The 16366-nt window shown below is 53.2% G+C and overlaps 1 protein-coding gene across 1 annotated transcript; it reads left to right on the top strand.

Annotated features, from left to right (window-relative positions):
• The first annotated feature begins 2758 nt into the window (after positions 1-2758).
• Positions 2759-16124, top strand: CCND3 (cyclin D3). The gene is made up of 5 exons (XM_054648688.2): positions 2759-3140; positions 4536-4751; positions 9777-9936; positions 10809-10942; positions 14215-16124. Exons 1-5 carry the CDS (start codon positions 2943-2945, stop codon positions 14371-14373), a joined length of 867 nt encoding a protein of 288 aa, XP_054504663.1. The 5' UTR covers positions 2759-2942; the 3' UTR covers positions 14374-16124.
• The last annotated feature ends 242 nt before the right edge of the window (positions 16125-16366 follow it).

Genomic DNA, 16366 nt, shown 5'->3' with positions numbered 1-16366 from the left:
AATCAGGAATTTGCTATGGGATAAGGAGGAATTTTCCTCTGAAATCATCAGGAAATTCTTCATAGAATCAGGAGGAATTTCCCCATGGGATCAGGAGGAATTTTCCTACAGGATCAGGAGGAATTTCCCCATGAAATCAGGAGGAATTTTCCTACAAGATCAGGAGGAATTTCCTCATGAAATCAGGAGGAATTTGCCTACAGGATCAGGAGGAATTTCCAGTCCTCATTCCCAGAGATATCCGAGGAATTCCTGGATGTGACAGAGCTGGTGACAAACTGGGGATCATTCCCAGGCTGGCCTGGGAGATCCTGGAGGGATTTTCCAGCCCCAGCAATTCCAGGAACGGAGAAATGACCCCAGGCTCCTCCAGCCCCACATCCCTTGGAAAACTCCCACTTTTCATCACCAACATCCCAAAAAATCCCAATTTTATCACTCAGCCAAGACCAACCTCACCCTGGAAGCCTCTGAGGGGTTTTTTTTGTCATTTTCACTCCCAAGGAATTTCCTTTTTTAACCTTACCCAAGCCAGGAAGCCGCCTATCTACAGCCAGCAGTGACCAAAATTTGGTTTTCCTGGAATTTTCCCCCCATTTCCCTCCCCACACCCACACATTTTCGGCTTTTTAGGATCCTGCACTTGAATTTTTTTTTGCATTTCCAGCCTGCCCCTGTGGCTTGCAGAGGCTCCACTTCTGCCCAGTCATCATCTGGAGGGAACAGCAGCTTGTGCAATGTTCCCTTCCCCCTTTTTTTGGGGCCACCACCACCCCACAAACACCAGAACGGGAGCAAACCCTGCAAGTTTGGGACAAAAAAAATTAAAAAAAAACACCCTGAAACTTTCAATTTCCAAAGAGCCCCAAAACCAGAAGGCCCAAAAGGAACCACTGTGGTTTCCCCTTTGCTGGAGTCAAAAGTTTTGTTATTTTTATTATTTAAGTTTTGTTATTTCTGTTATTTTTTGTTATTTCTGTTACTTTTTGTTGTTTTTTTTAAGTTTTGGGTTTTTTGTTATTTTGCTTTTTTTATTTTTCTTCAAAATGTGGGATCTGGGGCCCTGGATTAAAACCCTGGAGTGATCCACAGGATTCCTCCCATGGATTCCTCAAATATTCCCTCAAATTCCAGCCCACTCCACTGGAATATTTCTTTGTGAGGTGAGAGAAAATTGGGGGGAAAAGGGAGATTTTTGGGAGTTTTGATGTGACCCCAAAAAAATTCCTTTTTTGTCACTGATGGAATTCTCTGCCCTTTTCTTTCCCTTCACTTCTGGGGCTTCTCAGCACAGCAAATCCACGCTGATGACATCAGTAAAAATTTACCATCTATGCCATAAATTGCAATAATTAAATGCCATAAATTGCAATAATTAAATGGAATAAATGCCAATAATTGAATGGCATAAATGAAGCCAGGGTGTTGCGGATGTGACCTCAGTGTTTGCATTTTGAGCCCCTAAACTTCTGCTCACAAAGATGATTTTTATTTCTAACAACTCCCCAAAAAAATTTCCTGAGCTGACAGAACAAAGCCTTTGGCCTTGTCTTAATTGCATTTATTAATTTGGGGTGTTTGTTTGTCACTGAAAGATTCTTTAGATGACAAAGCACCAAATTTGCTTTTTTTGGTGCATTTTTTAGCACCAAATGTGTCCAAAAGGCACAGGTGGAAGTGGCTGAAGTGTCACTTGTGTGACATTTTTGTTCCTTAGCCTAAAAATGAGTTTATTTCCAGAGGAATATCCCAGCAGGATCAGCCAGGGGTGTCCACTTTGGGATCCTGGCTTTGCTCTGGGATTTCTGCAGCTCCCAGAAATTTTTGCTCCATTCCTGAGTTTTGTGTGGACAATATTTTATTTTCTTTTGTTTTAAATATTTTTATTTTATTAAATATTTTTGTTTTATTAAATGGTTTCTTTTATATATTTTTATCATCTATATTTTTATTTAATAATAATTTTATTATCATTTATATTTTAATAGTTATAGATTCTAATATATATTTTATTTATAATTTTTATTTTTATATCTTTTATTTTATATATTTTTATATATTTTATATATAAGAAATATTTATATTAAAATTTTAATTTTATATAATTATATATATAAAATATAAAAAACTTATATAGCTATAAATATATGAATTTAAAATATAAGATATTAAATTTATATGTAAAATACACATTTTATATGCCGATTTCTGACGCTTTCCCGCTTTCTGACGCTTATCTGGGCAGCTCCCCCCGCGGTTATCTCCCGTGGAGCCGCACCAGGGTGAATTTTGGAAGCCAACAGGCTGCAAACGTGCACGGCTGATTATTTCCACAGCCTTGAAAAAAATGTGCTAAAAAAAGGAGAAAAAAAGAGGAAAAAAATGGGGGGAAAAGATAAAAAAAAGGAAAAAAAAAAAGAAAAAAAAGGAAAAAAAAGAGAAAAAAGTTATAGGAGAAAAAATTCAAGTGTCAGGGGTTGCCAGACGCCTCGCAGCGGCGGAGATGAAGGGGACGTGGCGGAAGCGCGCGGGGGGTGGCGCAGTGTCCCCCTGTCTGTCCCCGTGTCTGTCCCCGTGTGCCCCCCCCAAGATGGCAGCAGCGCCCCACGTGCGCCCGTCCCGCCAGAGCATCCCTGGCCCCGCCCCCTCCGCGGCGCTCAGCGCTGTGATTGGTGAATACCGCTTATAGCCACGCCCCAACACGGCGGGCGCGGGATGCCTCTCGGTGATTGGCTGCAGCGCGGCGGTGCCGCTCGGTGATTGGCTACAGCGCGGCGCGGGCACGCCCCCCCCCGGCGCGCGGCGGCGCTGAGGCCCGGGGCCGGGGCGGGAGCTGCGCCAGTTCCCGGCGTCCCGCGGCGGAGCCGGCGGTGCCCGCGGTGCCTCCTCCTTGTGTCCCCTCCGTGTCCCCGCAGCGTCCCCACGGCCCCTGCCCGCCCCCCATGGAGCTGCTGTGCGTGGAATCCGCGGCCCGCGCCCCCCGCGCCGGGCGGGACCCGCATCTGCTGGGGGACCGGCGGGTGCTGCAGAACCTGCTGAGCCTGGAGGAGCGCTACAGCCCCCGCGTGTCCTACTTCCAGTGCGTGCAGAGAGACATCCAGCCCTACATGCGGAAGATGTTGGCCTTCTGGATGCTGGAGGTACCGGAATGCTGCGGGGTTTGCACCGAAAACCCGGGGGACAAGCGGGGGACGAGTCAGCGCTGATGGGTGTCGGGCACAGCGGTGATGCCGGTGGGGATGGAGGGTGAAATTCGCTCTCCTGTGCTAAAATTGGGATTTTCCCCAAAATCAGGCCCCCCAAAAGCTCCGGGCAGGGCTCAGCTCAGCCCCCGGGGGGAAATAATAACGCTGCAATCGAGTTCCCTAAATTAAAAATGAATCAGCGGGTGGAGTTCGGGGCAGGGGGATCTCCTGGTGCTGTCCCAATAAATGACAATTCCGCACGGATCGGTCCTGCCTGTCCCAGCCGGTGCTGCGGGGAGCGCTTCCAAAGAAATGAAGAATATTTCCATTTTAAACGGGTTTTTTTCCCCCCTGCTGTCATTGTTCCCGCAATCCCCTTTTGGAGAAGGGTCTGTAGCTAAACCCCGCTTTGGGAGCGGCTCCTGTGCAGCCCGAAAAGCAGCGAGGTGGCACCGGAGGATGTCACGACCTGCGTGTCATTGTCCCCAGCGCTGCTGGCAGCAGGGGCAGGGTGGCGTCCGCTGCAGAAGGAGCAGGAACCGCAGTAGATTTTGATGGTTGTGTCGAAAGAAGGAAGTTCAGTGTGACAAGTGCTGCGGTGCTGGGGGCAGATAAGAGCGGAGGAGCTGAAATTTGGAGCTGCTGGACTCCGCTGGTGGCTGAGGGAGGGGACTTTGGGGACTGGTTTGGGTGCTGCCATTGATTCTCCTCGTGTCCCTGGAGAGCTCCAAGGTGCCAGCCCTGGATCCTTTTCTCCACCACCCAGCTGGAGCTGCTGCTTTGCTCCTGAGCTTCCCAGGGCAGGGACGGCAGCTGGCAGGGGCATCCCCAGCAGGGCACAGCAGAAATGGGGCAAATTCTGATTTATCCACGTGCTCCAGGTGGAATTGGCAGCCCTGGATCCTTCTCTCCTCCACCCACCTGGATCAGCTGCTGTCCCATCCAGAGCTGTCCAGGGCAGGGGTGGCAGCTGGCAGGGGCATCCCCAGCAGGGCACAGCAAAAATTGGGCAAATTCTGATTTATCCACGTGCTCCAGGTGGAATTGGCAGCCCTGGATCCTTCTCTCCACCCTCCAGAGCTGCCCAGGGCAGGGGTGGCAGGTGGCAGGAGCCATTCCCAGCAGGGCACAGCAGAAACGGGGCCAAATGGCACAAATTCAGGTTTCTCCACGTGCTCTTTGGAGCTGCAGCTGCTCCCCACAGGAAGGTGAAGCCTCAGGGTGACACCACGGGGGCGATGCCTGCAGCTCCTTGTGGCAAGTGTGAAACAGCAGCTCCGGAGCTGTGCTGAGCTCTCTCCTCTCACCAAAACTTCATTTTTTTTTCTCTCTGTGCTGTGTCTCTGGCAGGTGTGTGAGGAGCAGAAGTGTGAGGAGGAGGTGTTCCCCCTGGCCATGAACTACGTGGATCGGTTCCTGGCCTCGGTGGCCGTGCAGAAGAACCACCTGCAGCTGCTGGGGGCTGTGTGCATGCTGCTGGCCTCCAAGCTGAGGGAAACCATGCCCCTGACCGTGGAGAAGCTCTGCATCTACACAGACAACTCCATCACCCCCCAGGAGCTGCTGGTAACCCCTGGGCCCCCTCCCAGTGCCCAGCTCCTACCTGGCATCCTCTGATCCCATCCCTCTGCATTCCCCTCCTCCTTGGTGAAGGATTTTCCATCCTCCCCATGCTGGGCAGCAGAATTGTCCCCTCCTGGTTGTGGAGGAAGTTTCCTGTGCCACCACTGAGCTGTCACTCTGGGCTGTCCACTCCAGTGGCATCTCCTGTTCCTGCTCTCCTGATCCCTCTGCATTTCCTCCCTCCCTGGTGGAGGTTTTTCCATCCTCCCCATGCTGGGCAGCAGAATTGTCCCCTCCTGGTTGTGGATGGAAATTTCCTGTGCCACCACTGAGCTGTCACTCTGGGCTGTCACTCTGGGCTGTCCACTCCAGTGACATCTCCAAGACTCACAGCTCTGGTTGGCATCTCCTGTTCCTGCTCTCCTGATCCCTCTGCATTTCCTTCCTCTCTGGTGGAGGTTTTTCCATCTTCCCCATGATGGGCAGCAGAATTGTCCCCTCCTGGCTGTGCAGGAAGTTTCCTGTCCCAGCTCTGGGCTGTCACTCTGGGCTGTCACTCTGAGTTGTCACTCCAAGACTCACAGCTCTAGGAACATCCCAGTGCCCCCTCCCAGTGCCCAGCTCCTGCCTGGCATCCCCTGATTCCATCCCTCTGCATTCCCCTCCTCCCTGGTGAAGGATTTTCCATCCTCCCCATGGTGGGCAGCAGAATTGTCCCCTCCTGGTTGTGGAGGAAGTTTCCTGTGCCACCACTGAGCTGTCACTCTGGGTTGTCACTCTGAGCTGTCACTCTGGGTTGTCACTCCAAGACTCACAGCTCTGGGAACATCCCAGTGCCCCCTTCCAGTGCCCAGCTCCTGCCTGGCATCCCCTGATTCCATCCCTCTGCATTCCCCTCCTCCTTGGTGAAGGATTTTCCATCCTTCCTGTGCTGGGGAGCAGAATTGTCCCCTCCTGGCTGTGGAGGAAGTTTCCTGTCCCAGCTCTGGGCTCTCACTTCTGTGACATCTCCAAGTTCAGGGTCAGGCAGCTCTGCCTTCCCCCAGCTGCAGAAACTGGGGGAATGTGGGATTTGGGGGAATGTGGGAACCTGGGGGAATGTGGGTGATTTCACTTCCACAGCAGCAGGAAAACTCAGATTTTAGGTGCAGAGTGAAGCAGCGAAATGGCTGTGAGGGCTCTGTGAGCTCAGTGGGTGCTCGGGGCTGGTGGGGATGGGTGGAATTCCTGCTCTGCCCCCTGCATTTCTCATCCTGCATCCACAAAGTTCCATTCTGAGGCTCTGAAAGGCCAAAAGTTTCTGGTGGTGTCTGATGAAAACTCCTGAGATCCAAACCTTTGAGCTCAGCCTCAGCCACGAGGGAGGAAATGGGAGGAAAACCCTTTGTTTGGGGGCTCAGGAGGGAGCAGCGACCTCCCCTTGGGGACACAGCATCCCCGGGCACCCCGAGGGCTTTTTGGGGTTCCTCATCACCCCCATGAGCAGCTCTGGTGGTTTTGGGGTGGGATCTGAGCCCCAGAACTCTCAGGTGTGACCCCAGGGCCCTGCTGGGAACTGCAGAGCTCTGAGCTCAACCTGGTTTTTCCCAAGGCTGGGGAAAATCCATTAGTGGGTGGTGATTGCCTTAATTAACCCTCATAATTAGCTGGTGAGGGATGGGGATGGCCACAGGGTGTCCCATCCCCGAGGGACACCGCAGCCACTCCTGGTCACCCCTGCAGGTTTAAATCTGATTTTTGGTGAGGATTTTGCTGCTCCCAGCTCAGCCTGGAGCAGGTGAGGAGCAGGCAGAGCATCCCTGGAGGTTCCCCCTCATTCCCAGGCTCCAGGGCCTCATTCCTGCTGGGAATTCTCCTTCCACACAGGAAGGAGATGTAAAATAAATGAGTTTATTTCCTTAACCTTTTCTGGAGTTCATCCTGCTCCAGTAAAGAGAGAATATCCAGAAATCTGAAGGATTCACCCTGGCTGAGGGAGTTAAATCTGAATTGTCCATGGAGAGTCCCCTTCCCTGAATTTCCATGGATTTCAACCCTTTTTGGAGCTCATCCTGCTCCAATAAAGAGAGAATATCCAGAAATCTGAAGGATTCACCCTGGCTGAGGGAGTTAAATCTGAATTGTCCATGGAGAGTCCCCTTCCCTGAATTTCCATGGATTTCAACCCTTTTTGGGGCTCATCCTGCTCCAGTGTAGAGAAAAACCCCAGGGATCTTTGAAGGATTCACCCTGGCTGTGGGATTTAAACCCAGGTTATTGGATTTCCATGGATTTTAACCTTTTTTGGAGCTCATCCTGTTCCAATAAAGAGAGAATATCCAGAAATCTGAAGAATTCACCCTGACTGAGGGAGTAAAATCTGAATTTCCACACTGCAGAGCTGCTCCTCCCCCAATAAAGAGGGAATGGAGGGAATACCCAGGGGTCTGTGAAGGATTCACCCTGGCTGTGGGATTTAAACCTGATTTAAACCCAGGTTACTGGATTTCCATGGATTTTAACCTTTTTTGGAGCTCCTCCTGCTCCAGTGTAGAGAAAAACCCCAGGGATCTGTGAAGGATTCACCCTGGCTGAGGGACCTGAGGGAGTTAAATCCAATTTACTGGATTTCCATGGATTTAAACCCTTTTTGGAGCTCATCCTGCTCCAATAAAGAGGGAATGGAGGGAGATCCAGGGATCTGAAGGATTCACCCTGGCTGAGGGAGTTAAATCTGAATTGTCCATGGAGAGTCCCCTTCCCTGGATTTCCATGGATTTTAACCCTTTTTGCAGCCATCCTGCCCAGGGAAGAGGAGAATGGAGGGAACACCCAGGGATCTGTGAAGGATTCGCCCTGGCCGAGGGACCTGAGGGAGTTAAATCTGAATTTCCACACCCCAGAGCTGCTCCTTCCCCCTCTGTGCTCATCCCCTGCTCTTTCCCAACGCCCTGGAAGAAGAGGAGGGGAGAGCAGGGCCAGGGGAGCTTCTTCAGCAGCCTGGGGACAATGGGACATCCTGGTGGCCCGGGGCCATCCCAGCAGGAAGCTGGCTCACATTCCCGGGGCTCTGCTTCCTCCTCCTCCTCCTCCTCCTCCTCCTCCTCCTCCTCCTCCTCGGGCAGGGGTGCTTGGCAGCAGCTCAGCCCTTCAGAAAGGACACAGAACCTCTCTGGAGTTATTCTGGGGGAGAAGGAAATGATGCAAGGAGGGATTTGTCCATTTGGAGGAAGTTGGGTTTCCGGCCAGGCCCTTCTCTAACCCACCTTGGGGTTGGTTTTTTTTTTAAATTTAATTATTTAAATTAATTTTTTTTCAATTTTAATTTTAAATTTTAATATATTTTTAAATTTAATTATTTAAATTAAATTTTTAAATTTAATTCTTTATTTTCTTTATTTTATTTTATGTTATTTTATATTATTTTATTTTGTTATTTTATTTCATTTTATTTCATTCCATTTTATTTTGTTATTTTATGTTATTTTATTTCATTTTATTTTATTTCATTCCATTTTATTTTATGCTATTTTATTTTATTTTATTTTATTTTGTTATTTTATTTCATTTTATTTCATTTTGTTTCATTTTATTTTATGTTATTTTATTATTTTATTTTATTTCATTTTGTTCCATTTTATTTTATGTTATTTTATTATTTTATTTTATTTTATTTTATTATTTTATTTTATTTTATTTTATTTTATATTTCATTTAATTTCATTTTTTAAAGACTTTTCTGGCCTGGCTGAGAGGGGGTTCAGCTGCTCAGAGCTTGGGGACAACAGCTGGAAATCACCTGGGAAATCCTCAGCCTCACTTTGCCCAGGACCAGGAATTCCCTGAAAGAAAACCCAGGAACCACCAGCCTGGAGAGTGACAAAGTGGGCCCAGGGTGGCCTTTGGGGCAGGAATGGGTCCTGAGGGTGACAAATGGTGCCCAGGGTGGGTTTTGGGACAGGTTGAGCAATTCTGCCCCTTTGAGCAACTCAGGGTGGGTTTGTTGTGCAAGGGGAAGGAGGGAAGGGAGGCAACAACCAGAACAAAAAAAAGGGGAAAGTGAAGATCTGAGCTTGGGAAAGAATTGTCACTTCCTCCAAGCTGGAGCTCTTGGGCAGCGCTGAATCCTGAATTTTGGGGGGAAAAGGGAGATTTGTGCTGGGCTGAGGGAGCAGAAATGAACCTGAGGCAGCTCTGGAGCCTCAGCTCCAGCTCCTGGGGGGGATCCCCTGTCCCAGCAGGGACACAGCCCAGGGCTGGAATTGTGGGACAGCCTGGGGACAGTCCCTGTGCCCTTCCCTGGTCTCAGAGCCTCCAGGGCTGGAACTGTGCCCTGGGGACAGCTGGGGACAGCTGGGGACAGCTCCTGTGCCCTTCCCTGTCCTGCCCTGACCCTGGGGCCTCCAGGGCTGGAATTGTGGGACAGCTGGGGACAGCCTGGGGACAGCTCCTGTGCCCCAGTGACAGCCCCTGTGCCCTTCCCTGTCCTGCCCTGGCTCTGGAGCCCCCTGGGCTGGAATTGTGCCCCAGTGACAGCCCCTGTGCCCTTCCATGTCCTGACCTGGCCCTGGGGCTTCCAGGGCTGGAATTGTGCCCTGGGGACAGCCTGGGGACAGCCTGGGGACAGCTCCTGTGCCTTTCCCTGTCCTGCCCTGACCCTGGGGCCTCCAGGGCTGGAATTGTGCCCCAGTGACAGCCCCTGTGCCCTTCCCTGTGCCCTTCCCTGGTCTTGGAGCCTCCAGGGCTGGAATTGTGCCCTGGGGACAGCCTGGGGACAGCCCCTGTGCCCCAGTGACAGCCCCTGTGCCCTTCCCTGTGCCCTTCCCTGGTCTTGGAGCCTCCAGGGCTGGAATTGTGCCCTGGGGACAGCTGGGGACAGCCCCTGTGCCCCAGTGACAGCCCCTGTGCCCTTCCCTGTCCTGCCCTGGCCCTGGGGCCTCCTGGGCTGGAATTGTGCCCCAGTGACAGCCCCTGTGCTCTTCCCTGTCCTGCCCTGGCCCTGGAGCCTCCCGAGCCCCCCCTAACGTGCTCTCCTTGCTCTCCCCACAGCACTGGGAGCTGCTGGTGCTGGAGAAGCTCAAGTGGGACCTGGTGTCGGTGATTGCCAACGATTTCCTGCCCCACATCCTGCAGCGGCTGCCGCTGCCTGCGGACAAGGTGGAGCTGGTGAAGAAACACGCGCAGACCTTCATCGCCCTCTGTGCCACAGGTGGGTGCAGGCCCTGAGACTCTGACTGCGTGCTCTTGCAGGGCTGATTTATTATTTTATTATAATATAATATAATGTAATATAATGTAATGTAATATAATGTAATGTAATATAATATAATATAATATAATATAATATAATATAATAATGTGTTGTAATAGAATGTAATGTATTGTAATATAATATAATATAATATAATATAATATAATATAATAATGTATTGTAATATAATGTAATGTAATATGATATAATAATCTTTCATATATTTTATATTATGTTTTATATTATATGATATATTATACATTATATTATACATTATATTACATTATATATTATGTTATATTATTATATTACATTACATTATACTATATTATATTACATTATATTACGTTACATTATTCATATATTATGCCATATTATATCATATCATACTATATCATATTATACTATATTATGTTATACAATATTATACTATATTGTACTTATTACTATATTATACTACACTATATTACATTATGCTATACTAAAACTACACTAAAGAATAGAGAAAGGAAGGAATGATAATAAAATCTTGTGACTGCTCAGAGTCCCGACACAGCCAGGCTGTGATTGGCCATTAATTAAAAACAACCACACGAGACCAATCAAAGATGCACCTGCCACATCCCACAGCATTGTTCACATTTCCTTTCCAATCATTGTTCACAGCAGAAAAACCCTGGCAAACAGATTTTTTCAGAAAATACCTCTGTGACAATTCCCCTCCACCCCACCCTGCACAGACCCCTCTGTGGGGCCCTGCAGGGCAAACCCCGAGCCCAAACCCCATCTGGACCCTCCCTAACATCTCCTGTCGCCCGTGCTGGCTGCAGACTGCACCTTTGTGATGTACCCGCCGTCCATGATCGCCACCGGCAGCATCGGCGCCGCCGCCCACGGCCTGGGGCTGCCCGGCAGCGGAGAGGCCCTCACCGAGCTGCTGGCCAGGACCACGGGCACCGAGCTGGTGAGTGAGGGAGTGAGTGAGTGAGTGAGTGAGTGAGTGACTGAGTGAGTGACTGAGTGAGTGAGTGACTGAGGGGCAGTGGGGCTGGCACTGAGCTGTGAGTGCCACTGGGGCTGGCACCAAGCTGCTGGCCAGGACCACGGGCACTGAGCTGGTGAGTGACTGAGGGAGTGAGTGAGTGAGTGAGGGGCACTGGGGCTGGCACAGCTGTGAGTGCCACTGGGGCTGGCACTGGGGCTGGCACCAAGCTGTGAGTGCCACTGAGCTGCTGGCCAGGACCACGGGCACCAAGCTGGTGAGTGACTGAGTGAGGGAGTGAGTGAGTGGCACTGGGGCTGGCACTGAGCTGTGAGTGGGCACTGGGGCTGGCACCGAGCTGAGGAGTGGGTAGTGGGGCTGGCACAGCTGTGAGTGGGTACTGGGGCTGGCACTGGAGCTGTCAGAGCTGTGAGTGGGCACTGGGGCTGGCACTGAGCTGCTGAGTGGCACTGGGGCTGGCAGAGCTGTGAGTGGGCACTGGGGCTGGTGCCAAGCTGGTGACTAGGATCTAGGGCTGGTGAGTGAGTGGGCACTGGGGCTGGCACTGAGCTGTGAGTGGGCACTGGGGCTGGCACTGAGGTATGAGTGAGCACTGGGCCTGGCACTGGGGCTGGCACTGAGCTGTGAGTGGGCACTGGGGCTGGCACTGAGGTATGAGTGAGCACTGGGCCTGGCACTGGGCCTGGCACTGGGGCTGGCACTGGGCTGTGAGTGGGCACTGGGCCTGGCACTGGGGCTGGCACTGAGCTGTGAGTGGGCACTGGGGCTGGCACGGCTGTGGGAGCCGTGCTGCCACTCAGAGGAGGGGTTCTCCATCAGGGTGGGACATGGGGAGGGTGTTGGCTCTGTGCCTCTGGAGAAGTTCCAGACCCACCTGGATGTGGCACCTGTGGCACCTCTGTCACCTGGTCCTGGTGAACGTGGTGAGGGAGAGACTGGGATGGACTGGCCATGGAGATGGACTGGCCATGGAGGTGGACTGGCCATGGTGATGGTCAATGGTGATGGTCAGCCCAGGATGGACTGGCCATGGAGATGGACTGGCCATGGTGATGGACTGGCCATGGTGGTGGTCAGCCCAGGATGGACTGGCCATGGAGGTGGACTGGCCATGGTGATGGTCAATGGTGATGGTCAGCCCAGGATGGACTGGCCATGGTGGTGGAGTGGCCATGGTGGTGGAGTGGCCATGGAGATGGTCAGCCCAGGATGCATGGATGCCCTTCCAGCCCCAGCTGCTCTGGGATTCTGTGGAATTTTGCTGTTCAGCCAGTGCTGCCCCGGTTTGAGGAGAACCAAGGGCTGTGGGATGATCCCAAGCACAGCCTGGGCAGGGCAGGGTGGGCTCAGAGCCTTTGAAATGGCACACAAAGGGCAGGATCTGTTCCCTGCCCGGGCAGGTGTTGGCAGGATCGGGTTCTCGGGCTGGGATGGGGACAGGGACACGCCAGGCTCAGCATCTGCTCCCCTCAGTGTCTGGTTGCAGCTGGGGGGGAAAGGAGGGGCTGGGACATGAAACCTTCCAGCTTTGGGGGGGTTCTCCAGCCCCTCAGTGCCCTTGGAGGGGGCACAGGGATCCTGTGGGGCTCCAATCTGAGCTTTCCCTCTCCCCTTTGATCTCCTCCCCTGCCCAGGTCAGTTACAGTCCCCTGCCAGGACCTGGGGTGGCTTTGTCCAGGGGGAGGCTCCTGCTCTGTTTGTGCAGATGGAATTTTTTTGTTCTCTGGGGCCTTTTTAAAGAGAGAATCAGTGCAGCCACCTGCTCCCAACCTGCTCCGGGAGGTCAGGGCTCTGCAGGGAACAGGTGGGAAGCAGGGAGGGCTCTGTGGAGGGAGAGGAGCTGAAATGGAACCCAGCACCCTCCTGTCCCCTCCTGTCCCTCCCCAGCATCTGCTGTGCCCCCTGCCCAGGTGTGCGGTGCCTCACAAACAGCTCCAGCCCGGGCAGGGCCGGGGCAGCTCCTCCTGGGATGTCAACACAGAATTTTGGGTTCCTGGGAGAGCACCTGGGCTCAGCCTCCCCCACTGGTGCTGCTGCTTCTCCCTGAGCCTGCCCAGGTGCCCATGAGGATGCCCAGGTGCCCATGAGGATGCCCAGCCCCTGCCCAGATGCCCATGGAGATGCCCAGCCCCTGCCCAGGTGCCCCAGGGATGCTCAGCCCCTGCCCAGATGCCCATGGAGATGCCCAGCCCCTGCCCAGGTGCCCATGAGGATGCCCAGCCCATGCCCAGGGGATGCCCAGCCCCTGCCCAGGTGCCCATGGAGATGCTCAGCCCCTGCCCGGGGGATGCTCAGCCCCTGCCCAGGTGCCCATGAGGATGCCCAGCCCCTGCCCAGGTGCCCCAGGGATGCCCAGCCCCTGCCCAGGTGCCCCAGGGATGCCCAGCCCATGCCCAGGGGATGCCCAGCCCCTGCCCAGGTGCCCCTGGCACTGAGGGCCGGGCAGGGCTGGGCAGGAGGAGGCTGCACTGACGGGAAGCGGGGAAGGGGAGCCGGGGAAGGGGAGCCGGGCAAGGGGAGCTGGGCGTTGCTATTTTCGCTCGCCACATCCTCTGTCGGTTTCTAAGAACTGCCGGCGGATTCCTGGTAAGAGATTTCAGGGTGTGACAATGTCCCTGAGGTGCAAACTGTCACCGGGCTGGGCTGTGCCCCCAGGGTGTCCGAGTGGGAGTTTCCTCCTGCTTTACAGCTCGTGGGGGAAAAACCAGAGCAGGGTTTGCGTTTCTGGCAAGGTTCCTGTGCGTGTCCCCCAGCTCTGGGTCCCCTGGGGGTGTCACAGAGGGGACAGGAGGGTGGAAACCTCGTGAGAAGCTCGGTGGCCTCAGCGTGGTTCTCCCAGCGTGGATGGGAGGTGCTGTAGGGTGGGTTTGGGGTCAGGGAGGGTCCTGCTGCCCCAGGGGCACCCAGCAGAATTCCTGTGGGCTGGAGGGGGACCCATGTCCCAAGGACAGCCACGTCTGTGGCATCTGGGACATTTGTCCTGCTCTGGTCACACAGCTGGAGCCATACCCTGGCTCCAGGACTTTGGGAAGCTCTGCTGGACACAACATTCCTGCAGAACAGGGGGGTCAGCAGGGAGGACAACCAGTGTGGGGCTTTCCCTGGGGAGGGACAAAGATGGAGAAAATCTCCTGGTCATACTCTGGGGGGTCAGAGGTGCAGCTGAGCTGTTCCTAAAGGAGGAGGAGGAGGAGCAGAGGTCTGATGGCTGCCGTTGTGTTTCCCTGTTCCAGGACTGCCTGAAGGCCTGTCAGGAGCAGATTGAGGCTGCCTTAGCCGAGAGCCTGAAGCAGGCATCCCAGTCCCAGCAGGAGTTCAGCTCCAAGGCGGTGCCGTACGCGGGCAGCCAGCCCACCAGCACCCCCACGGACGTCACCGACGTCAACCTGTGACCAAGAGCCCTTGGCCAGAGCTCCAGCCCCTCCGTGGACACCCCCAGCTCGCTGCATCCCCCCTGCCCACCCAGCTCCTCCCAGGCTGGGCACCTGGAGCTGCTGCAGGTGGTGCCAGGGCACGGGGAGCAGGAGCCTGGATGAAGTTGGAATCGTTTCTGTGTTGGTGTCCCCTGGCTCTCCGGGCTGCTCGTGGCCGCTTCCAGCCCCGTGAGGGACAAAAATCACAGAGCCAAATCCTCGTCACCCCCAGCTCCCGTGGGGCTCGTGGAGCAGCTGCTTGGTGGCCCCTTTGGTCCTGATTGCTTCGTGCCACGTTCCCACAGCTCCAGGGGAAGTCGTGCAGCTGCTTCTGCTTGGAGAGGAGCCGTGGGGCCTTGTTTGGTTTTTGCTGTTGGATGTGGGAATTTTGGGGACGCGCTCCCCGTCCGTGCCTTGGGAGGAGTTCAGGGTCCCCTCAGCTGCTTAATTTATTGTTCACTGCTGGGAAAGGGGAGGGAGGAGAGCTGGAATCCCTCAGGTGGGGCCTGGAGGCTGCTCTCCCCTCCTTCCCAAAAAAGTGCCTTCCCCCTTTGCCCCTTCCCTGGCTCCCTGGGCAGTGGCAGACTCTCCTCAGAGTGGGCCCTTTGGTAGCTTAGGCATCAGACTAGGATTTAAGGAAAAACCTTTAAATGTGCTGCTATAGTCTGGGATGCATCTCCACTCTTCCAAGGCAGGGATTTCAGATCGTGCTCAGGAGGGAGCCGTGTTCAAATCCACGCGGATCTGAGCTGCCTCCTGAGAGGGTGGAAAACTTTGCTGCGCACTTGAGTTGGAAAAAAAGCAATTATTGCATTTTTGTATTGTTGTTGTTGATCCTTGTTAGGTTTTTTATAAAAATTGTTGTAAAACAGAAAAAAAAAAAAGCCAAAAAAAAAGAAAAAAAAAATAATGCTGCTTTTCTATAAGAAATCCAGAGTGGAATTAACCAGGAGAAACCAGAGACTCCACAGGGATGGGAGGCAGAATCTGCTGCTCCCTGGGGACATCTGGACACGTGGCTGTTGTCCTCCCGTGGGGGATGTGGAAAAGGAGGTCGAAATCTTCCTTTTGGATGGCACCAACCCCACAAAAATCCGGCGGAAAAAGGTGGGGCTGCTGCTCCTCCCTGAGCCTGCCTGGTCCGGAAACCCACGGAGCCGCTGCCTCCTGCGAGCAGGAGGGCTGGGACAGAGCCTGCCTGTGCAAAAGGAAATGTGTTTGTTTCTTTCTTTCTTTCTTTTTTTTTTTTTTTTTAATATATAAATATATATATGTAAAAGTGAATTATTAATTTAAGAGTAAACTGGTTTGGTGTTCACTCGCACGAGTCTCGCTGCTGGGAGAGCCAGAGAACCCTGTGATGTTGCAATAAAATATTTTAAACAAAAAAAACCAAAAAAAAACCAGTGGCTCGAGGGTTTCCCTGTGCTGTTCTTGGATCTTGCCTTGCTTTTCCCAGGATGGAGTGGGGAGAGGACCCTGAGGGACAGCCAGGGCAGCTCAGGGGTGGTGGTGGAGCTGAAGCCTTCCTGGAGCAGAGGCAGCACCTCCTCCCTGGCAGGCCGGAGGCTGAGGGGCACTGCAGCAGCTCAGGGGGTGCCAGGACAGTGCCAGGAGCTCTGTGCCAGCCCGGGCTCCCTCCTGTGCTCATCAGCTCTGGCTTCTTTCAAATCAGATAAAATCAGCAAGTCACAGAAACGGCTGAGGGGTGTGGGGACCTCGGAGGTGACAACAGGGGGCAGCTGCCCTGGGCACAGCTCAGGGTGCAGCAGGGGCTCCTCTCTGTGGCCCAAAGCTGCAGGGCACAGCCCTGGCAGTGACAGTGGCAGCAGGGCACAAGGAAGTGCAGCCTGGTGGAAAAGTCCCCCCTGGGTTTTCCAGCAAGCAGAGGTGGCACCACTCGGGCACAGCACCAGGAGCAGGCCGGGCAGGTGGCCTCATGGCAGGTGAGGACGGTGGCCCTGTGGCTTCA

This window comes from Agelaius phoeniceus, chromosome 25, assembly GCF_051311805.1.
Source record: "Agelaius phoeniceus isolate bAgePho1 chromosome 25, bAgePho1.hap1, whole genome shotgun sequence".
Classification (NCBI taxonomy): domain Eukaryota; kingdom Metazoa; phylum Chordata; class Aves; order Passeriformes; family Icteridae; genus Agelaius; species Agelaius phoeniceus.
This window is presented reverse-complemented; position numbering and strand designations above follow the sequence as displayed.